The 25406-nt window shown below is 39.5% G+C and overlaps 1 protein-coding gene across 1 annotated transcript in view; it reads left to right on the forward strand.

The window, feature by feature from the left end:
* The window catches only part of csmd2 (CUB and Sushi multiple domains 2), a 334540-nt gene that overhangs the window by 19208 nt on the left and 289926 nt on the right, over positions 1–25406 (forward strand). The window contains exon 2 of the mRNA XM_056257596.1: positions 5705–5921. Within this exon, the coding sequence (XP_056113571.1) occupies positions 5705–5921 (217 nt within the window). The remainder of the gene's footprint in view (positions 1–5704; positions 5922–25406) is intronic.

The raw sequence follows: 25406 nt of genomic DNA on the forward strand, positions 1-25406 counted from the left end.
GGTTTAAGTATATCGGGGCCTTTACGCATACCTTTTTCTTTGTACCCGGAGATGCTGTACTATTTCAGAAGATCCGTGACAGCGCCCCCTACCATATGACAGTGAAAACATGGATTGCTGGAAAAGTAAATGTCAGTGGCGAGGAAAGAGTTAAGCTTACATCTCACAGAGCGTGGAATCACAGTCATATGCAACTTCTCACTTCCTGTGCAAACATCCACCTAAAAAAACACTTATTTATTTTCTTTGCAAACAAGTTTGTCTAAATATTATTGCCTCTATTTAAAAAAAAAAAATGTTATTCATAAATTATCTTTGGACTCACGTCACAGAGGGAGGCCTCAGTAGTCATTTGGCAGATAATGAAATTAGCCACAGGTATCAACTCCTTTATTTTTAGTGTAAACATGTTTTTCTGACTAAATTCTTTATTTTTCTTTATTTTTTGTTCTATTTTAACTGCAGGGAGTAGTTGGGCCATGCCATCGGGTTCTGTGTGACTGTAGCAGATATGCAAGTTTCCTGGAGAGGATGGAATTTAAAAAAAAAAAAAAAGTGAGAAGGAAAATCGGAGAACATTAACGATTATTAGAGCAAGAAGGGACAATTAATTAAAAGTGTGGCTACGGACCTGTCCAGAACTAGTAATTTAGGCCAGGCTTTTCACTGATGGATGGCGCCACACACAGTTATTAAAATTTCAGATTGAGTGCAATATTTTATAAGATGTCGCTGACAAGTATGCAAAAGAGAAATGCAATTAATGCTGAGGAGTGCAGCCTGAGCTGCAGGCGATATGGAGTTATTAAAATTAGTCTAATTAATAACCAAGGGTGGTATCATTCCTTCTCTTTCCTCCTTCCTAGAATTGCTGTGGAAACTTCTTATTGACCACTGATAAAGCTGTGGCAATAGCAAGGGCAGCTAACAGTATTCATGTACTAGACCAAATGCTAATTTAATTGGCTCTTGAAATTGAATATTATTGCTCTAGGACTTTACATGGGTAAAAACAGATAAATATTACAGTCATTTTAGCTGGTCTCATTTTTATGCACCTTGAGTACACACTTACATAATTACATGGACATTATAAGGAGTTTAATATGAAAGCATTTTATTGTAGCCGCCTAGCCAATGATTGAATGACCTGTCAGATCAAACAACACATTAATTAATGTAAATTAATCCTTTAAAAGCACAGAACAAACTGGCAAATGAACAGAAGGTTGTAAATCACAAAAAAATTGTTTGCAAATGTCCTATACCAACTTACTGATAAGGAATAAATGTTGACATTTTCCTGTTCACATTTTTTTTGTTCCAAAATATAAAAACATTTTTAGGATATTTTAGACTAATAACAGCATGCAGTTTTAAAATGAATTTGTCCTTTGAATGCAGTGGTACCTTAAAGTCCCCCTGGCTGTCAATAATTACATCCCTTAAAACCCATCTTTGATAATCAGAATGGCATATTTAAAGGTGTTTTATGTATCGCTCTACAAAGTTGGACACATAATATGATTAGCCTTTGGCATGAGTAAGTTATCAAATAGATAATAATGTATTGCTAATGTTTAGACCTGGGTTATATGGCCAAAGAAATCCTATATTCTTTTTTTGTCTGAATGGCATTATGCGGTTGACCATATCGATATTTTCTACCTTTTCTATTTGGATAAAAAAATCTGTAGCCTATTTATTTAACAATGTTATTTCACATCTGGCTCAATGTTGTCCTACAAACAATGTTCATATTGAAGGCTATGTAAAACAAATAGGTTAGTAAATGTAACCAGACTCTAGATGGTTAGACATGCTTTATGTGCAAAAAAGAGAAAAAAGTACTTTAAAGAATCATTAACCCATAAGAACCCGGACCAATTTCCCCTTATAGGAAAATTATGGGGCATATAAAACAGACTAATTGGACCACTTAAAACATGTTTCTGCCGTTGTTTTTTAAAAACAACCACTCCTTGTCAAAGATCTGTAATGTGACATATATGTCACATTGGGCGTTTATGGTGCATTTTTAATGTGACATATATGTCACATTGGGCTTTTATGATGCATTTGGAAAAAAAATAATTTGGTCAGTTTTCTTGCTAAATAACATTTTTTTTCTGTTTATTTTCTTTTCCACAACATTTTCTAAATTATTACTTTTCTGTGAAGATAAATAAATAAATAAAAATTTCAGAAGTAATAGTTTTTGCATTTTATTTGCTTTGCCACATATTTCAAAACCACACAACTGTGACCATTACATTTTACAACAACTGTTTTGTAACTTCAAAAGTTAACCTTCTCAGTTATACGGTTTAATCATAAATACATTTTTAGATTATTTTTTCACAACTCGAAAATGTGCAAAATGAATAAAAATAAATAACTACCTCACACCGGAGGTCAACATGTTGAACATGCATGTAGTGCAATAACATTGCAAAATTCTACCTTTTCAGGTATACGGTTTAACCCAGGGGTCTCAAACTCGCGGCCCGCGGGCCATTTGCGGCCCGCGGGGAGATATTTTGTGGCCCCCTACTTGACATTAAAGTGTAATGTTAGTGCGGCCCGTCGTTGCGTGTGCCGCGTTTTAAATGGGCTACCATACGGTGGGTTTGTTGTCAATAGTTGCCATAGACAACCGTTAAGTACAAACATACTGCGCGCCTGGAAAAAATGAGCGCGTCGCTTCAATTATGAGCGCGCTTGCCTCGCACGCGCACCTACATTTGAAATAACGAACTTGAGCGCGCAAAATATGTGAGCGCGATATGTGAACTGCCCCTTGTCGAGCTACCACCAATCAGGCCGCGAGCTACTGGTAGCTCGCGAGCGACATGTTGGAGAGAGACCCTGCTTTAAAACAATGTGAGAATAATCATTTTGAGCTTGTAATATGTGTCCAACAGGTTGATAAGAAGGTTTGCTTTGATTTGTGCAAATTCAGTAGCCTAATTTGCCTGAGACACTACACATGTGTAGAAAGAATTCAATAAGACGGGCAGACATGACTGCAAATATTTGTATTTCAAAAGCAATAATTGTTTTTCTAAGTATACAATAAAAGGAAATGTGCCTTCCAAAAAAAACATTCAATATCATTAATGTGTTGTATAAAGAAAATAAAAAGGACATAAGCAAATATAAATATTACAAATATGTGTTATAGACAAAGAAAGTTTGTAAAATGAACTTCAACTGTCAGAAGGACAGCTCATGAAGAACCAATCATGTACAGAAAGGAATGTTCAAATTCAGAGGAACAGTTCAGAAGAAACGTTAATAATAAAGATTGAGAAGATTGGATCAGTTGTGCTCCTTTTTTGGAATACTTGAATACTATTTTTTGTGGAATACTTGATGCGGCCCAGCCTGACCCCGACTCCACCTCCAGCGGCCCCCAGTTAAGTTGAGTTTGAGACCCCTGGTTTAACCAGAAATACATTTTTTGATTATTTTTTCACAACGCGAAAATGTGCAAACTGAATAACAATAAATATGGTGTTTTGTACCATATGTTGCATAGCTGTTTTAGTTACAGGTATGCAACATATTTTCAAAATACATTTCATAAAAGGGTAAACCCTAAACCAACTTTCTTTAGTTAATGATCTGTAAGACTGGGGCTTTATTATTGCTGTTCATTGATTCAAGTCATTTTTTAGACATTTGGGTATAAAGTGTTTTAATTCTACAATATATGGTGTAAAAACATCTGAGTGCTGTCCTCTTCAGGTTGAACGGTGGCTACTGCAGTTGAATTTTCAATTTGTGGTGCCCTGTGAGGTAAGCAGGCACCAGCTAACCACACCCATGCCTACAGAGAGATGCGTCTCAGGTGCACGCCCCTCCGTCCGCTGGGCTCTGCCCACTTTTACAGCATTTTTCAAATATTGCCAGTGGGTGGAGTCAGGCTCTGATCAGGGGCTTAGTTACCCTTTAACAATGTTATTAATTTGACATTTTTTTGTTTAAAATATGCTTTGAATTGAGCAGCAGAATATATATAATACTAAAATAATTGAATCAGCTAAATTATTTGAGCAGTTCATTAGCATTTTTCTTAATGTGACACATACGTCACATCAAAATTCCACCTACTGTTTTACTGTTAAAAGCCCGATGTGACACATATGTCACAACAACATTTGCAAAACTTGTTTTATATCAATTTGTACAAGAAACGTTTTAAAATCAAGTCAAGTGTAATCTAGGATATGTTATTAAAACATTAGAATTGTTGCATGGGTTGAAACATACCTTTAGTAACAAAAATAAGCATCTTTAAAAAGTGCTGACACTGCAACATGTGCACACAAGACAGACCACCATTTTGGAAATGTTACCATGGCAACAAAAATGCACACATTGTCACATGACTGAACCTGGATGTTCCTTATATGTCCCTTAGGGACTTCCTGGGTTGAAAGTGAGGTATAATCGTTTAAAAAAACCTTTTCCAACGATCATTAGTGTTTGTGACACCCACGTCACATCGGGTTCTTAAGGGTTAAATTAAAAATGAAACTATAAAAACAAAAGCACAGACAAAATGTTAACTTAACACAACATCACTTTACAGTTAAAGCTATCATAAAAATACTTATTTGTAGTTTTAAAATTCCACATATACAGTAGTACATTTAATGCACAGTAACAAATATTTTAACAAGGTGACGGTGTAGCTATATTTTAGTCAGAATTATGAGATGGTCCTCACTGCAGAACATGAAATCCACGGGGAGGAGTCGGATCTAGATCCAACTCCTCCCACCTTACATATACCTAAACCTACCCATCTCCGCCCCCTGATCCCTAAACACACCCCTAATCCCTAAACCCACCCCTAATCCTACCCATCTCCACCCCTCGGATCTTGATCCGACTCCTCCCCGTGGATCTTATGTACTGCATTGAGGTGCTACTGAGAATTATGGCACGTGTATTCTTTTGCGCTCTGTCTCTTTGGCGCGCATGCGCGCGGCGGCGCTCGTTCACTATGTCTTTGAGGCGCGGAGACTCCCTTGCTTAAAGGCTCGTCCACTCCTGATAGCAAAATGGAAATATTGGCATGTCTTTCTAACATTTTCAGATGGAGAATATGCCTGTGAAATGTAAGTTATGCACTGAGGAAAACACCACATCTTAAATGCAACGCAATTAGCCTATCTGTCAGCACTATGTATATATGTATCTGTCAGTGTCAGAGCATCTGACGGGCAAGCCGCGAAGGCCTTCGTTTTAACAAGGCCTATATTTTACGAGTTATTTTGAACACTTAATATAAAGCATGCCTCATGTTTAGGACAATTTGGGTTATGCACTTTCACTGCAGCAGCTAACTTTGTGTCATAATACTGTATGATGATAAACGGTATTGCCTCATCTTTTATAAAAAAAAAAATATCGTACAAACTCGATATACCGCCAGCCCTACTTACACAGAGCCCAGCAAGTATTGGTTACGTTTTCAAGGTTGCCTTTGGGACACTGCAGTCTTATGGAGCAAAAGTACTCTGCAATGGTGTTGACTTTGTGTTTTTAACATGGTTTAGAGACAAACCATGACCAAATAATAAGTAGACAGACAACATCATAACTTGCATTTCACCACAGGGGGTCTTGAAAGACTTGTCTTATATATTTTCACATGTTATAATATTTTCTTCTCTTTTTCTCCTTTTCACAGCTCAAAACTGCAGTCACACACTACACAGTCCAAATGGGACAATAGAAAGCCCCGGATACCCGTATGGATATCCTAACTACGCCAACTGCACATGGGTGATTGTGGCACAGGAACACAACCGGATACAGTTGGTATTTCAAGGCTTTGCCTTAGAGGAGGACTTTGACATCCTTTCAGTCTACGATGGGCAACCCAGTCCAACAAACTTACGGACACGGTAAATACAGGCCGTTTTATTATTCTATGTGTGGAAATGCCAGATCGAATCTCTTGGAATTGTTAACAGAAATTACTTTGCTAACAGTTTGAACTGTGTGAACTGTGTGCGTTAACTTTGGATTAATTTAAGTGGCCCAAAACTTTTTTAAAGCAGACTGAATGGAACAAAAATTTCATTTCAGGTCTGTATCTAATGTTCTGAACATTGAAGTCCTCAAATTGATTCAGCGCTTTTGACTTTATCACTGCCGTGAGTCTGAATTTCTCCCTTGTATACTCCGAAAATAAGAGGAAAATAAAAGGATTGAGGCTTAAGGGATTGAGCGGAGCAGATATCCTCAAGGGGAGTGTCCTTGGGGCCTTGGCCTGTTTTCCATTCGAAAACTAGCATTTTGAAAAGCTTGCCTTCATTCATCAGCCTTCTCAGATAGCAATGTTCCTGATGAAACGAGTTTTATAGAAAACATTGCAGAGCTCTGTGAATTTGAATTTTCTGACCCTTTTTATGTCACCTTTTTTTATTTAATACAATGTGTGTGGGAAACGATGTGTACAAGGACACTTTCAAGAATTCTTTTTTTATCTTTTTTTTTTTTTTACATTTCAAGACTCAAGGACAGCTTCTCGCATAGCCTCATGTTTCCATGGTGTTCTATGAATGTTAACCTTGTTCGGCATGGACGGTTTACCCTGACAGTGTATTATTAGTGTCAGCTGAACTCCACGTCTTGTAGAAATCAAAAGGATATTGAGAATATTCCAATTGGATGTTGTGGGAAAGTCTGTGTTGCTGTGCTAGATCGTAACGCCACACAATAAACCAATGAGTTTGAGCAGTGCTGCCATGTTTTTTTTAATGTTAGTGAAACTTAAGTGGTAAACTACCTTCAAAAGTATTTTTTTCCCCCAAAGAAATGAATGCTTTTCTTAATGATTTCTTTCGTAATCATTAATCACTCACCCTCATGTCGTTCCACACCTGTGTGACCTTTGTTCATCTTCGGAACACAAATGAAGATATTTTGCTGAAATCCGAGAGCTTTCTGTCCCTCCATTGGGAGTTACATAACTACCACATTCTAGGTCCAGAACGGTAGCAAAGACATCATTTAAGTAATCCATTTGACTCCAGTGATTTAACCTCAATTTTACCACAAAAAATTGGGCTATATTTGGGCTTCATAAAACACATGGGTTACTTTAATGATGTCTGTCCTACCATTCTGGAATGACATGAGGGTGAATTTTCATTTTTGGGTGAACTAACACTTTAAGCAAAAATGGATTAAATTGATAAGTGACAGTAAAGACATTTATAATGTTGCAAAAGATAACTATTTCAAATAAATTCTGTTCTTTTGAACTTTATATTTTTCAAATAATCCTGAAGCTCACACACACACACACACACACACACACACACACACACACACACACACACACACACACACACACACACACACACACACACACACACACACACACACACACACACACACACACACACACACACACACACACACACACACACACAAACACACACACAAACACACACACACACACACACACACACAGAGAGACTGTTTTCATGTTTTATGGGGACTTACAATGATTTTTATACTGTGCAAACTGTTTTTTTGCTCTATAGTCTATAGCTGGATGAATTTCTTGCACTGAGATCATTCAAGATCATTTGAGTAGTCTGCTGCAAATGAAATTTGACCATACCTCCCATGTGCTAACTGAGTAAATGACACGTTTTTGTGTTCCTTCGGTCTCAAAAGAGATCCCATTGGCTGACCCTTCCATTCCATTATCTTTTTCACTCTGAAATAGATCCAGTGAGTCATTGCTACGTTTTACCGTCAATCTGATATCTTAGATCTCTAGTTTAAAAGGGTTTACCCAAATAATGTATTATTTAATTGAACTCCTTTTCATCCACAGGTCTTTGCTCTTATCACACAGAATAACATATTATCCCTCCTAATTTCTGTTGAATCGGTTCTCAGTTAAAATGTAATCACTCTGGAGATTATTTGGTTTGAGAGCTGATTTAAATAAGTGCTGTTTTATCCATCCAATTATTAATTTGGATCTGAAGCTGTTTGCTTGTTGTTGTGGGTGGATTTGAATGTATTGTGTGAAGAATATGACTGTATAAAGGTCTCTGGAAGCATTCATGGTAAATATCACATGCTGACTCAGTCTTCTACTATTAGTCAGGGCTGTTAGCTGATATTTGTTCATCAACCAGTGTGCTATCATAAAACTCAGTTTTATGCTTGTATACTCACTTGTTTTCACAGTCTTGATATGGTACTGTGTAATTTTAGTATAATTTATATATTATTATAGTATTTATTAAAGGGGTCATATGATGGTTCTAAAAAGAACATTTATTTTGTATATTTGGTTTAATGCAATGTGTATATGCGGTTTTAGGTTAAAAAAAGTCATTATTTTACACAAACTGTACGTGCCTCTATGCCCCGCCTTTCTGAAACGCTTGATTTTTACAAAGCTCATCATAAAACATAAAAGCGCGGTGTGCTATGATTGGCCAGCGATCCAGGTCATTATGATTGGCCCAAAAACCTTAAGCGTGTGACAGAATTGTCACGCATGTTACCGTATTTGGAACATCAGCTCCCAAAGCAATAATGACAGGTGATAATGTTGGTTCTACCTTATCAATTCGAGCCCGAATCTGATCCGGAAAATGCAGATGACCAAGCTGATCGATAAACTTTGCCAGCGCGACTGGACCAGATCGTATCAGATTGGTAAGATTTGATTTCATTGGGGACATAATTACTGATTATAATGACTACTGTATTTGTAATACAGTATGCTTCGCGCCGTGCTACGGGTGTGAGAACACTATGTAAACATAGAACTATGTCTGCATTTGTGATCGTAGAAACAACAAGCAAGCGCTACTCTATACTGCTCAAAACTCCCGTTTGAATAGCAAATTCTTAAAATATGAAAACATACTTGAAGGCTGTGTGAGTCAGAAGCACCAGACTGTATTTAGAATCAGCCTTCGTGCACAGCCGGCCTTGTACTCTCCCAGGTTCTGGAAACAGTCCTCCGAAAAAATAAGCAGCACACAGTCGAAAATTGAAGTTGTACTGTTCTGGAACAGTGTTGTAAACAAAGCTTAAGCACTGTTTTCTAATTGGAAGGCCAAACAAAGTTTGGCTTACGCAATGAAAAACATGCCGAATTTCGACTCCCTGCCAAATTATTACCCCCCTCGTTGAAGTCAGTATCTGATTGCCTAATCCTAACCCCATCCCTAATCCTAACCCCTCTCCCACAATTTATCCTAAACCTACCAATACTAGGGGGGTAATAATTTGGCGGGCGTCAGAATTCGGCACAACACCGGCGGCAACAATAATACAACGAGAATAAAAGTTATGCCTTCTTTCTTTTCATATACATTTGGGCGGTGTTATGAAACTCTGCCCCACACACACACTGACGTAGATTTGTGGGGGGGTGTTTGAAAGAAGTTTTAGAAAGGCATGGCTGAACCTTAACTTTTTAAAGATTATCTCTTTAGGTTTGATACTTTGAGCTTTGTAATTCTGCAGATCTCATACTTGCACTAACAGCTACAACACACCAAAGAAAAAGGAAAACATGAAATCGCATCATATGACCCCTTTAATATTTAAAATTAGCTTTTATTTTCAAATTATTTTATATTAATATTCTATTTTTATTTCAGTTTAAGTTTTCTGCATTTTAGCATTTTAACTTATTTTATTTCTGTTATTTAGTTATTTAAGCTTTTTTCAATTAACTGAACATTTAACTAACTTAAAGAGCATATTGCAGGTAAAAAAAACACAACTAAATTAATATATAACCTTGTATGAAAATACCATATGAAAAGTTAATGCAGGATTTAAAATGTTTTAAAACGACATAAGGACACTAATTTAGTAGATAAAGTGAGCATTTCTTGGACCGCTCGTAAAAACGGCTTTTTTTTCAAAATCGCGTCATTTTACGTCACGCTAGGGAGCCTCAGCCTCGGCTCAGTGCAGAGTAGGCTGGTAGTGAGAGCGGCCGTGAGTCAGTGTGTTTTCGGTAGTTTTTGTATTTTAATTTATCATCGTCATGGTAAATTATTGTTTGTGGAGGTTGCAAAAACTCCGGCCTGTCAGGACATCGAGTCCACAGGTTTCCATAACAAGAAAAGGGATGGTGTTGTATATCTTTCGTGCCTGGTGCGGTTTGTGCAGGTGAAGAGACGGGAATTCTCTTCCGCATCGGCTTCGAGAAACGCGGCCGTGTGTAGCTTTCACTTCAGATCGGAGGATTATCATCCCGGCGATATGATGGAGTTCATCATGGGATGCCGAAGCAAAAATATTGATCATCTAATACTGTACCAATGGCATGAAATAGTGTGATATAAGTAGTCATGCCCTAAATAGAGGCAACTTGTAATTGAAAAACAAAATTACTCAGGTTGTTTAAATATTCAAATCTTTAATTTTCTATTTATGTTATAACCCAGGTGAAAAATATGTATTAAAAATGTACTTGGGTATGTTTTTAGTACAATAGAAATATACTCAAGTATAGTATTTATAGGCTACATTTCATAGTATAAATCTACCCTAAAAATACGAATGTCTGCTGGCCTGATATACGATGGTAATAATCTGTACAATATTGTGAGCACAGTGTATATCGTTAGCGAACGTGTATATCTATAAGCACGTCTCTCACCAAGACACCTGTCCTGTTCTCCACTGGTTCTCCTCACACCACAACTCATGGTGTCTCTGACCGTTCTGTCTGACATTAGTCCTGGCCTGTCCCTGCTCTCTTGGCAGCATAGCAGGCTCATAATTGTATGTCTGTGGTCCGTCATACGAGTAAGTACTTCCTCAGCGTCCGAAATGTCATTGCGATCCATTGTTTTCCTGTTGTTTGAATCAACCGCTCTCCCGCCCGTAATGTCACGCCCGCCACGCCCATTTTCAGACGCGGAAGTACAATTTTCTCACAAAAACGACTCCAGAAGCTTCTGTAGCGTATTTATAAGTATATTTTAAAGAAAATCTAGTTCCTACATTATTTTTCTATACATTGACTCGTTGGGTCCTCTAACCTGCAATATGCCCTTTAAAAATAGCAAATAATTTAATTAGCAATAACAACACTGTACTGTACTAGATTTTTATTCCTTAAATGGGAAAGAAATAACATAATAACAGACACCATTAAGGGTAATGCAATATCTGATATTAGATATTACCCCTGGAAATGCAGGGACCTGTCAGCTGACATCCTTGAAGCGTCGGTGAATATTCGGTTTCTGTCACCATAATTGGTGCTGTGCAACTGCTGTTGTTGTGGAGGCATCAGTGGGGCATTTTTTATTTCTATTATTCTGTCATGGGGCTGATGGGTATATAATGTATGTATGGATATGTTGTTAGAGGTCAGATTGAGGACACACCAGTTTCCCTGTTGTTGTTTCCTCCACCAAAGTATTTGGTCACCGTATAATTTAAGCTTCTACAACAGCGATGATCTACTTTCCTGCAGAATTTATTTCCAACACACCTGCTTGCAATTTTCGAATGAGCTGAAAGAACATTATAACTGGTTCAGGTGTTTGTTAAAAGTGAAACTAAACTCTGCAGGAAGCCGGATCTCTGGGAGGAGGATTGAGCTAAAACATTTACACTCCACATGAGACAGAAACTGAGCTTTGGCTTAGTCCCATCAGCTTACACAGGTCTTCCCAAATACTACTGCGATCACCTGCATGAAGCTCATGGACTGCTGCTTTTAAAGGGATAGTTCACCCCCAAATTAAAATGTTGTCATAATTTAGGACTACTCCATGTTGTTCCAAACCTGTATGACAACATGAGGGTGAGTAAATTATGACAACATTTTGTTTTTGAGTGAACTATCCCTTTAATTTTATTTTGTGCACTGCTTAAAGGCACACTATGCAATAATTGTACCTTAATATAACAGCTTCAAAGTCATTTCGGTGGTAAACAAACTCACAGTAGGGCGAATCATCCTGGTAGTAAAGCTTGGGGGGGACGCCGCTGTAAAAACCAGCAATGCAAGTTTGAGAGGAGCGCCCCCGACAAATCTCGCGAGAATAACGACATGATTTACGGCAACGACGTCACACACATCAACAACAATATATGAAGCACGAAGACACTTGCGTGCATTTCAGACGTGATACTCGACGATGGAAAAAGCAAAGAAAACACGGTCGGAAGAGACTAGGAAAAGGAAAAGAGAATCTGACCGCGTGAGGAACTGGAAAAGAGTCCCTGATTCGCCCTCGCTATGTGTGTGCGTGTTGTGTGAGTGAGAGTGGCTGATCAGATCATACCTGTATTTACTTCCTGTTTTCGTTCGAAGTCAGTAGTCGATTGTCGAGTTCGCGCGCGCGATCATTGGTAACTAATATAACTAATGATCGCGCGCGCGAACTCGACAATCGACTACTGTGGACTTCGAACGAAAACAGGAAGTAAATACAGGTGTGTGAGCTGGCTGAATTAACATCATTTTTATTAATATCTTGCACATCTACTGCAGTCAGATTGACCGTGGTCACTCTTAATAACACCACTCACATGGCTGTGCACTTGCAATGTCACATTAAGGTTGTTAAGAGGCTAAAAGCAGGTTTAGAACTTGCCCCATTGAAGTCAACAGGGTGCGAATTTTAAAAAGAGGATAACACTGTGTAGGCAACACCGATTTTTGTCGTTTTTGTCTGTACTGACAGCACTCCAAATGCACAAAAAAATGAGCTCAATGTTAAAATTGACCGGAGTTCTCCTTTAACTCAAATTAGGGTGATGCAAAAATTATTACACCTCACAACAAGTAGACTACATCTAGTACTTTGTATGGCCTCCATGATTTTTAATGACAGCACCAAATCTTCTTGGCATGGAATGAACAAGTTGGTGACATTTTGCAACATCTATCTTTTTCCATTCTTTAAGAATGACCTCTTTTAGAGACTGGATGCTGGATGGAGAGTGATGCTCAACTTGTCTCTTCAGAATTCCCCATAGGTGTTCGATTGGGTTCAGATCAGGAGACATACTTGGCCTCTGAATCACTTTCACCCTGTTTCACTGTAGGCACCATGCATTTTTCATTGTATTCCTCACCTTTATGACGCCATACAGTTTTGAAGCCATCAGTTCCAGAAACATTTATCTTGGTCTCATCACTCCAGAGTCCCAGTAGTCTTCTCTTCATCTTTGTCAGCATGGGCCCTGGCAAACTCTAGGCGGGCTTTTTTGTGCCTGGCGTTTAGGAGAGGCGTCTTTCGTGGACTGTACCCATGCATGCCATTCCTCTGCAGTGTACGCCGTATTGTGGCACGGGAAATAGTCACCCCAGTTTGGCTTTCTACTTCTTTAGATAACTGCAGTGAACTTGCATGCCGATTTTCTTCAACCCTTCTCATTAGAAGATGCTCCTGTCGAGATGGTTGCAGTTCCATCTTTTTATATTTTTGTACCACTTTTGCTACAGTATTCTGACTGATAAGTAAAGCTTTGCTGATCTTCTTGTAGCCTTCACCTTTCTGGTGTAAATAAACTATTTTCTTTCTCAGGTGACATTCTCTTCCATGTGATGCCATTGCTGACAGCATGAAATGGGAAGTAACACCCTTTTATAGTCAACTGTCTGCTAGTGGAAACCTATGTTATGAATAATTAGACTCACCTGTGGTTGAATTCTTGTTAAATTAGACATTTGTAGTATAACATTTAGCTTTGCTCCAGACACTTTCAGTGGGATGTACTCATTTTTGCATCCCCTAATTTGAGTAAAACTGAAAATTTTGTTCTCCAAGTTATATCATTAACCTTACTTTCATGTTACTTTCAAGTTAAACAGATGTTATATAAAACTTAGTCTTGTCCACATTTTGGAAATTGTTTTTGTGTTCATTGAGATATTGTTTAAAATGTTACTTTTCAAAGAGGGTGTACTCATTTACACCGATCTCTGTATGTTGCGTTGACTTTTTCTCGTAGAATTAGTTAAAACATTATAGTTATAGAGTTATCGTCCTTGAATGGCCTTTAAATTACCTCAAAGGTAATCTAAACTTAAAAACAGGCACTCAAATGTGGCACAAATGTTTTGTGAGGGCAGATTATCTGGGAAAAACCCAATATAAGTTTTTGGACTACGGCAGAAGATGCATTCATGCAGTGGGGGTGAATGGGACTTGTGTAGTGCCAGGTGAGGAGTGGTGGCCACTTTGTTTAATTGCTCTTATTTATTTGTTTAACTCCAGGGCTGTGCTTCCTCTTGATATATGGGTAGCTCCCCAGCCAGCTTTTATGAAAGAGCAGGCCTCCGACCAATCCCATTAAATCAGACTTTGTCATCCGCCTCTTCCTGGACTCCAAAACAGGCAGCATTTGGTGCAGTGCATGTAAACAATGAACTCCACTTTGATATGTTTTTTGGATCCACTTTATGTGAGAGAAATGTACCTTACTGGATTCTTTCACGCTTTCACCGAATTGATTGTGAAAGAGCTAATTTGGGGCCGTTTGCGATGCTCATCATCAATAATTGCTACTTGCCAGATTCAATCCTATATAAATCCTCACCTGCAGTGGGTCCAAGAAAAAAAGCATTTTTCAGTAATAACTTAGCTTTCATTGCGACGCCTGCCACTTAAATGCTGAAAATTATAACACATTTCATTAAAATATTCTGTTAGAAGCTTTAGATTGCGTAATGTTGTAAGTTATTGTGTCTTTAATGGTATTTGAAGGAGCTGATTAGAGTAGTATTAGAAAACAAGCTGCTAGTGGAGGCTGGAGCTCATGAACTAATACACTCTCATTTGAAATGATCACCAGAGGAACACGTAGACCTCTGTTAGAGCACTCGAGGACGGGAATAAGGTGATGATGAGCTCAGAGGTGCTTTTGGTGCTCACCTGCATGTGCTTGTGTCAGGTTTTGAAATGTTTTAGGAACCGAATGTCCCCAACATTTTGTAAAATCTGAACATCTATAACCCTGTGTTCTCCATAAGGACCACAGCTTCATCAAGGGACTTATTAATGTCTTATTCGATATGTAGGACTATTTTGTCTTGTCATGGTTGTCATGTGACATTTCAATTATGTAGAATTTATATATGACTTCAGTGTTTGGAATGGCAATCTACAATATATAGATTGCCATTCCATATATATATTGATAAAAACATCATATTATTAAATGTATCATTTTGTTTTTAAATCACTGAACTAGGAAATGAGAGTAAAATAATGTAGCTTTTGATGTTGAATTTTTTGCGTCATCATGATTCATTATCAAATGTTAGAATGAGGGAAAAATTGTCCTAAATAAATAATTTACTTATTTGAAAGAACATATGCTCTGCTATGCTTTGTTATGGAGGTTAAAATATGATATGTTTGTTCCCTGATTTAACAGGATGTTTTCAGGGGAGTCATGCTATAATTAATTATTCATAGTGTGGTAGAACATTGTGTGCTCTGTTTGGTTTAGTTTGAAGTTCAGCTGCATTATTTGCTGTCAGTGCAGACTAAGAAGTGAATACACATTAGTCTCTGCAGTCCATGGGAAGATACAGAATGTAAAGAATGAAACGAAGTTGAAAGTGTGTGTCAGCATAAACAACAGGTTTAGAAGCAAGTACCAAATCGCATGTTAGGAGGTTTCACCATTATTATGATTAAACATACAAGTACATATGCTTTGACTTATATTTTTTTGGTTTCTTGCAGCAAGTGTGATGGATTTTTTAATTAATAAAATAGTATCGAACAAATCATAATTCTAACATCTAACCTTACTTCTCCTTTAGGCCTAACATTCTACCACTTGAACAAAATGTACTCTGAAGATTGTGTCGGAACCAGTGAAAAATTCTGAGATGCTGGCTAGACAATATATAGAAAATATAACAATCTAGAATAGTCTCATGACATATTGAGTAATCAATTGAACTTCTAGCCTTTTCCATTTTTCATTCCTGAGTGATAGTGTCAAAAGGGGGCGAGATGTCGTTCAACTCTTTGTGAGACTCTTAGGCAGGGTTAGATTGCAGTCAGGTAACTATAATTCTTAGGCATTTTATTTTATGTGGTAAGAATAGCTACTCTTAGGCATCAACTAAGGATGGGCATTTTTCAAAAATATTGCATTCGAATATTCAGGCTCAAACAAATCAAATATTTGTTTACTTAAATGACGTTTAACGAAAACGTTTTTTTTAAACTTAAATTTTTGTCACCATTTCTGAACAATCTTACGATTAGGCAATATACACAACAAGCTTACAATATATGTTAAAGTTTTCTTTTAGTTGAAACTAATGTGTAAACAAAAAATATATATAGAACAAAAGCATTTAAGCTCAAGCAGCGCGAGCGAAAAAGAACGCCTAATTAAGACTGCGCCAGAACACTCGAGTCAGGATATGAATTTCGTGTGTATATTGTTCACGTTTATGTTGAGAAAAACAATAATATCCACATGCAGGGGCGCCGCCAGCAATTTATGATCGAGTGAGAACGGCCTGCACTGAAAGACGTTTTAGAGACACAAAGATAACGGTGTTCTAAGTTTCTAACAGCACTTTGCGTTTTCTGTTCTTAAACATGTCTCCCTCAATGAAACTTAAAGAGAGTATATGTCTCAAAATCATTTTGCTATCAGATAAGTTATCTCGGATCACGCGTGGTCCAGCTGCGCTTACCTGCAGTCATGAAGGCAGCGATGGACAGCTGTCTTTCATCATTCGACTGGTGTTTGGATTTCATGTGATTTCTCATTGTGGTGATGATATTATAGCTCAGATTCATTCATTAATTTGATCAAAAGTAATTCCATTTTGTAAGACCATTTAGTCAAGATCATTTTCAAGTAATTCCAAACTTCGCGAGGCAGACGACAACATTATGTGATCAAATACAAACAACTTGTTAACACGCTCCACGTGGCCACCCAGTGCATTTAATTAACTGTGAGTTAGTGCTTGGGATTTATCATGGATGCAATGCATTTATGACCAACAAAGCAACGTAGTAAAATTCGAATAGTATTTTATTTTTCGAATAATAATTGCAGATCGAATATTCGAAAATTCGTGCACACCCCTAGCGTCAACCCACGGGTTCAGAGGTGAACTCAACTGAGTATAATATGTTCAGTTACTTCAGGTATGAGCAAATGCACTATTTCAAATGTATGTAGGCTCATATTATCACAGACTGAGAAAGATGATGGCGGAGGCGATGTCTCAAGTGCAGCATGGAGTTTATTTAATAAAGACAAAAGAGTTTATTCCAATATTAACGATGAATTAAACTAAAGAGCAATGTAGCAGCATGTATCATACAAACACCAGACAATAAACCGAAGAAACTAAAGGGCTTACAGGTCAGGATAATGTAAATAATACACAACAGTTGAGGTTTTTTAGTCAATCATATGACAAATAAGGACAAGCGGGAACAGGAAACAGGAAAACGAAGAGAAGCAAACTAAAAGAATATAAAAACAAAATAGAAATAAACACGAGACATTGTTGGGGAATGTAATATATTTAGTTTCAATAACTAAACAAGAACACATATATACTGAAGTTCAAAACTTAGACAATGAAAATTTTCTTGCAGTGAAATGGTGTCTGGTGACCCTGTTTTGTGACTTTAACAAGTTTATCAAGGCAATCAGTTTATATTTTATTTCCTGTCAAAACATGATATGATATTTAAACATTTAAGTAATTATTTAAATGTTTGAAAAACTATCTAAATCTGCCATATAATCCTAATCTTACTGAAGATTAGTTTTAATGTTTGTATTTTTTTGGAGGTACTCATATTTTTGAGCAAATTTTTGTTTATAGTATTCAGTAATATACTGTATGTCAGGATTATGTGGTCATTTGTATATAAAGAACATAAGGGCAAGCAACAGAGAAAAGTTAGCTTATATTTGCAATATCGATTCAGCAGAAACTGGCTTTCTTCCCTCCATATTCCACTCCATTTTCCCCTATCCAGTGATTTATTCCTCACCAGCCTCAGATACTCGATGGAAATCTCAGCACTTATTGTTGGCTGTAATATTGGCAGAACCATAAATGGAAGAAACATTACTGGTCTTTTTTTCCCTCTCCATTATACAGTAGGCTACCGTATAGTTCCAGCCTGCAGCAAAGTTATCATATTTCTCTGGTCTGATGAGAGGGGAAGAGGTCATGTTTATGACTAAAATGTTAGCTAGCTGACATTGTTTATCTTTACTAATTCCCATAGATGATCATGCATTGCAGTACGACTTATTCTGCAGTGTAGATAGAGAAATTATTAACACAGATAAATATGAAAAGATTGCATGGTGGTAATAAATGTTGGGACATACTCTGCTGAATTTGTTGTTTTATAAACTTTTTATCTTGAAATTAGGTTATTAGTCTCATAGTATACCCCACAAGTGTGAAATGCGTTAACAAATTAAACTCGCACCTCCTGAAATGTAACAGAAGCAGTTCTCAAGAGAAGAAGTGATAATGAGTCTAATTGATCTGGTTTCTTCGTAATGAGACACCTGTAGAAGATGCCTGTATAGTTAATTGAGATGGTGAGGTTGTGTGTCTAACTAAGAGACAATGTTTTCTGCGATGCCCTCTTGTCAAACGTTAATTTCTGACTTTTATTGTACTCAAAATATGTTTTGTTGGTCTGTATTCTCTCCAGAACACTGGTGTATGAAAACTGGAAGATACCTTTTGCTGAGGAGGAGATGAGAGGCTAATGCTTAGGATGGCTGGCTTCTATTAATCTGAAAAAGACTTTTAAACCAAGGTTAATTGAGTCTAGTTTACTTCCGAGTTGTTTGTGGTGTAATTGTTGGAAAGAATGGCAAATCCCTAGCCTGGATGCCAGCCCGAACCCCGCCCACAATATTTTTTGGTAGGGAAGTTTGGTCTGGACTCGATCCATTGAGGAGTAATTATGATCGGTTCAGAAATAGTCGGGCCAATCAAATTGCCAGGGCGGGCTTTATACGATGATGGACAGATGATCTGCAGTTACGTAAACATCACGTTATCAAAGAGCGCTTGGGTTGAACTGGTTTCCCTCAGAGATGACTGCAGCTGGAGAATTGAGATGTATAGATTCCGCTATTGCGTCTGTTGTAAAAGAAATCGACAGCGCATTCATTTTAAAAGACGAACAGAGAACTGCAATCAAGGCATTTGTCGATCGGAAAGATGTGTTTGGCGTCCTTCCTACGGGATTATGCAAAAGTTTATTTTATCAGCTGGCTCTGATGGTCGCTAAGAAGATGGGACGCAATGAAAGCCCTGTGGTCGTTGTGGTTTCTCCTTTGGTTGCACTCATGGAGGACCAAGTAAAATAATCAACACTCAATATTTTACTACTTCTTCCAGCGTGCGTGCAGTTGAGTTCTGTTGTTGAAAATTTTGCGTAGCTCATAAAAACTTACTGCGTTGCTCTGATTGGTTGTAGGTCTATCCAATTGAGTGCAGAGTTTTTTTTTTTTTCTGGTTCGGTTAAGACACGCCTCATAATCAAAGCCCTATGGAGCAGTATCAGACTCACATTCTGACTAGATTAGGAGTATGACGAAGTCAGGCTACCAAATCCCATTAATATATATATATATATATATATATATATATATATATATATTTTTTTTTTTTTTTTGAAAATCGATTTTTGATATTTGTGAATCGATTCAGAATCGTCCACGTCCGCATCGCGAGGCATCTTTATTTATTGACGACCGTAGACTGACGTCACGCGCATTGCACACTGATGGTGAAACGCGCCAATTACGAATTCAGGAATTAAGGCATATAAAAATGAAAAGGTCTCACGAAATACCAAGCCCCTTCCTACGTCTTTTCAGCGGTTAGATGATAGTAATCGATTGACAGAGGAAAATGATTATAAAATGCAGAAGGTAAGGAGTGTGAGATTTTCTGATTTTTTTTACAACTATAAACTTTGATAACGGAAAATCTGTATCAGCAGCGTATTATAATACTCTAATCTTTTAAAATGTAATGCATACATTTGAATGTTTAATGATTTTTAAAAGATAGAAAGATGATGCTGATAGAAAGATGATAATAGATAGATAGATAGATAGATAGATAGATAGATAGATAGAATATAATTCAAATGTAAATAGATAGATTTATGATTCAAATGTAAAATGCTTAAAATTACTGTCCAAAATCCATGAAAATCCTGAAATTTGGCAATGATAATTACCATATATTACATGTGTTTTTATATAATATATTACAGGTATTTATGCTGCAACCCAGAAAGCCTTTGCTAGCCTTGGTCCATTAAAACCAGTATTCATCAGCATGCATTGATTAATCCCATGGCATGTAGCAAAAAAAAAAAAGGTGCGACCAAATCATATGCTGGTGCGACCAACTGAGAAAGTTGGTAGCACCAGTGCAACCAGTGGAAAAGTTAGTCTGGAGCCCTGTTGATTGTCTCTTTTTTTTCTTCTCTTTTTTCCGGTTGTGGCGGTTGGAATTGAAATAACTAAGTAACTGGCAACATGAACCATCTATCCAGCCACTGGTTGTGGAAAGAAATTATGCTTAACCATTTAAAATGGTATAGACGCTCTTTGAAACATCCCATACCCTCATTTACCTTAAGTGTCTATTTATCCTGCTTAATGTACTGTATTGTTTTGTTTCTGTTGCACAAAGCGGCCGTTTGATGTCGATAAGCCAATACAGGGAAGCTGAGGAGATGGAGATGAGTATTGGGGGAGGAGGGAGCGGATATGGGACTCTTCTACAAGCTCTTTAAGAGCTGGGAGGAACTGGCTTCAATTAACTCCTTTAATTAAAGTACTTGTCAAATTGCAGTGGTGAGTCAGCATGTCGGTGAAGGGTTCATCTCCTCTAGAATGTAAATGTGAAGGTACTTGGCACCTCTGGAGAACATGGCTAAATATGGATCCGCCAAGGTCCTCCTAATGGAGTGGGCGCATGGATCCCCTAGCTGTGCGTATTGCTTCCACAAGCTCCAAGAGTGATAGATTGTTTTCCACCTGTCTATGAGCAGCAAAAAATAGTGTGGACGAAGAGGGTGGAGATAGAGACAAAGACAAATAACAACAGAGCCATATGTAGTCAGGCTGAGAGGAAAGGTAATGGGGAAGGGAAAGAGAGACAGAGAGAGATAGAAAGAGGAAGAAACAGAGCATGAAAGTGAGATTGAGGGAGTCTCTCAGCAACGGTCAATGTGTTCCCGATGCCCTTTTGCATCTAATCAAATCAGTGGCTAAACCTTGTTTTGGAGTTTATTAGAATTTAGACACACTGCTGTTGGAGACTGTGAAGAGGAAAGAACAATAAAATAAACTGATGTACAAATAATGCAATTTTGTCCGTGGCCTCCAAGGCTGAATGCTTTTTGAAAGAGTCAGGATTAGGTAGCGGCTGAAGCCCTGAGCCTCCTTCCTAACTCACACTTCAGCAATGAAGATAACATTTGAATAATTAATCTCTGAGTCTGTAGGGCTGAGCGAGTATGTAAGAGAGCGAGAGAGAGAGAGGGGAAAATAAAAAGATGAAAGAGGAATGTGTAGAAAAAGCGGACGGGCAACTAAGGGAAGAAGCAAAAGAGGGAAAGGGGAAACCAAAGAAAATATCCCAGAGAATAAAGATAAATAACTGGGGAGAAGGTCTTCGACACCCTTTCCTTCCTCCATCTGGGTCTCAATATCCAATTAAAAATGTAATTGCAAACAGTTGGCTGGAATATGGATTCATTTGTGATGCTCTGATTATTGGTACAGACTGCTCAGAATGATGGGTTTTGATTGATTTGTTATTCTTTCAGCTAATCAGCCTGTTTTTTTAAGAACATTACCTCTTATTCATCACTCTTTCTTTATCATGCGAGTAGAAATAAGTACCTGTCATCAGTATTAGTCTAGTATACTTTGCCAAGAGCAAGTATGTGACAGTACTACTGTAGTATTTAAAGACCAAAACAAATAATCCAGTTTCATTATGAGTTTATTCAATAAATACATTCACTTTTTCTTTGTTTACAATTTTGTTTACATTTTTACAAACATTTCCAACATGAACGTACAAAATATTTATTAAAAAAGTGGCAAACAATTTGTGATGCGATGGGAAAACCCACCACATGGTGAAATTTGACATATTACAGGTGTTGAGACCATATTAAAGCTGGGTTCAAGCCCTTTCCAAATCTGTTTTTATTTCTTTTATCGTTTGTCTGTAACAAAAGTTGTGGTTATCTGAAGTCGGCTGATCGCTATGATTTTCAGAAACGGAATTTTGAGAAAAAACGGTTTGATTAACTGTCACGTCCTGCTAGTGGGACGACTGGCGCTTTTTTTCTATTGCCTTTTTTTCGCATCACATATTTTAGTAATCATCATAGATTAGGTATCATTCGAAAGCTTACAAACTCAAAATTCATCCTGTGAAAACCGTTTTTTTAAGCGAGGTCTTTTAAGCGAGCAGCTTCAGACTCTGTTGTTCTCTTGTGCTCCGCATCACACCACACGATAACGCTGGATAAAAATAAATAAATAAAAACTTGCGTGCCGTTGTAGTTTACACAGGACTGGCGGGACCTTTATTCTGTTATGTGGTTTATTTTGATAGGCGAAACGGTCTTTGTAGTGTTAAGAGAAGGAGAGCTAAATGGGCGATTTTGTTTTTTTGCCCCTCTGCTCCGCCATGCGTGTTCTTAAAGAGAAAGACAGTGTTTTCAGCTTGCCACTATAAATCGCTATTTTTCTACACTAAACTAGTGAATTTTCCCAAGATATATTCAGAGATGATAAACAAGATGTTATAGAATAATAATTTATTGAAAACCCAATTTTGACAAAAAACTGACATTCAATCTATTTTTAGACCTTACTGAAAATGTACCAGCGCGACATCCGACGGGTCATTCTGAACAATGAGACAAATAAGCAGTGTTCAGAAGAATCAACACAAATGATCCCACTGTTATTTCTACAAGAGCCAAAAAAATTATTAACTGCAACTGCATCTGTGAGGGCCTCAAAATTCAGAGAACAAGTACAAGAAAACTAATAAGTGGTTCTAAACCAAAAGCTTTGCTATAGAAAAGCTATTAAATAATCTTTGATGTCAGAGCTGTTCCAATTGTAGGTGCATAAATCACAAATCTGATGCTGCTGAGAAATTGTCACAGTCTTCGTCTGCACCTGTCTGTCTTAGTCATCTTCACTACACTTCCCAGAATCCTCCTCGTCTCCACACCTGTATTCACTCCCTCACTTACCAGCCTGTCCCTCGTTATCTTCATCTGTGTCACCTGTCTTCACCTCGTTAGTGTTCATTTGTCTCTGTATTTAGTTTGCTTCTGTTCATTCAGTCTTTGTCGGTCGTCGTCGATGTATAGTTGTATTTGTGTGAGTTTTGTTTGCCTGCCTGTACCTGTTTGGAGTTTGTTATCAGTAAATGTTTGCATTGGAGCCTTCTTGCCTCAGACTCTTCTTCAACCCGCACCACAACCCTGACAGAACGACCGACCTTTAAAAAACTGAAGATGACCGAGCGGGAGAGAGGACTTCCATTTGCGGGGACCCGGTTGGCCATATTTCGCGGGACCCGTGGAGGCCGCAGTAGAGGAGGTGGTCGTGTAGAAGCCCGACACCACTCTACATTCTGGCCTCTTTTCAACCCTGGGTTGATTATGTCCAGTCCAGGGCTCCATCCGCCACCGTGCCCGTCTAGCCCAGAGCCCTCGCCGCTGGTCCGACCCAGCCCAGATCTTCATGTCACGCCTGCAGAGCCAGTCTTCGAGCCAGAGCCCGCTGATCCTGCGCCAGAGCCCGCTGATCCTGCGCCAGAGCCCGCTGATCCTGCGCCAGAGCCCGCTGATCCTGTGCCAGAGCCCTCTTCACAGCTGGTCCTGCCCAGCTCAAAGCCTTCACTGCTGGTCCTGCCCAGCTCAAAGCCTTCTTCACCACTGGTCCCATCCAGCACAGAGCCCGTCGCCTGCCCGCCAGAGCCTAAGACCGTCCAGCCAGCTCTGAAAGATACAGTGCTGATTACGGCAATCTTGTGTGTGTGGGCTACACACACAACGATCATGGCCCATTCGGCCAGTTCAAAGCCCTCTTCACCGCTGGTCCCGTCCAGCACAGAGCCTTCACCGCTGGTCCCGTCCAGCACAGAGCCTTCACCGCTGGTCCCGTCCAGCACAGAGCCTTCACCGCTGGTCCCGTCCAGCCCTGAGCTTCCTTCGCCGCTGGTCCCGTCCAGCCCTGAGCTTCCTTCGCCGCTGGTTCCGTCCAGCCCAGAGACCCCTTCGCCGCTGGTTCCGTCCAGCCCAGAGACCCCTTCACCGCTGGTTCCGTCCAGCCCAGAGACCCCTTCACCGCTGGTTCCGTCCAGCCCAGAGACCCCTTCACCGCTGGTTCCGTCCAGCCCAGAGACCCCTTCACCGCTGGTTCCGTCCAGCCCAGAGACCCCTTCACCGCTGGTTCCGTCCAGCCCAGAGACCCCTTCACCGCTGGTTCCGTCCAGCCCAGAGACTAGTAATGACTCTGTCACTCTCCCCATTAAATTTTTTGGGGGGGGGCCATAGGGCTCCGCCATGGCCGCCCGAAGGGCCTCCATCGCCATGGCCACCCGAAGGGTCCGCACCGCCATGGCCGCCCGAAGGGTCCGCACCGTCATGGCCGCCCGAAGGGTCCGCACCGCCATGGCCGCCCGAAGGGTCCGCACCGCCATGGCCGCCCGAAGGGTCCGCACCGCCATGGCCGCCCGAAGGGTCCGCACCGCCATGGCCGCCCGAAGGGTCTCCACCGCCCTGGCCACGCCCATGTCCCACCGCCCTGGCCACGCCCATGTCCGGCCACGCCCATGTCCTGCTCCGCCCTGGCCACGTCCTGCTCCGCCCTGGCCGCCTTCACGTCCTGCTCCGCCCTGGCCGCCTGCACGTCCTGCCCCGCCCTGGCCGCCTGCACTTCCTGATCCGCCCTGGAGGCTATCCGTCCCAGTTTGGCCACGCCCTGGCCAGCCTTCAGGGCGCCCGCCCCCCCACCCCATTGATGTTCTACGGCGCGAGGTTGCGCCTTGTTGAAGGGGGGCGTTCTGTCACAGTCTTCGTCTGCACCTGTCTGTCTTAGTCATCTTCACTACACTTCCCAGAATCCTCCTCGTCTCCACACCTGTATTCACTCCCTCACTTACCAGCCTGTCCCTCGTTATCTTCATCTGTGTCACCTGTCTTCACCTCGTTAGTGTTCATTTGTCTCTGTATTTAGTTTGCTTCTGTTCATTCTGTCTTTGTCGGTCGTCGTCGATGTATAGTTGTATTTGTGTGAGTTTTGTTTGCCTGCCTGTACCTGTTTGG

The sequence above is a fragment of the Rhinichthys klamathensis genome, unplaced genomic scaffold (genome assembly GCF_029890125.1).
Source record: "Rhinichthys klamathensis goyatoka isolate OS25496 unplaced genomic scaffold, OSU_Roscu_1.1 h1tg000140l_1, whole genome shotgun sequence".
Lineage (NCBI taxonomy): Eukaryota > Metazoa > Chordata > Actinopteri > Cypriniformes > Leuciscidae > Rhinichthys > Rhinichthys klamathensis.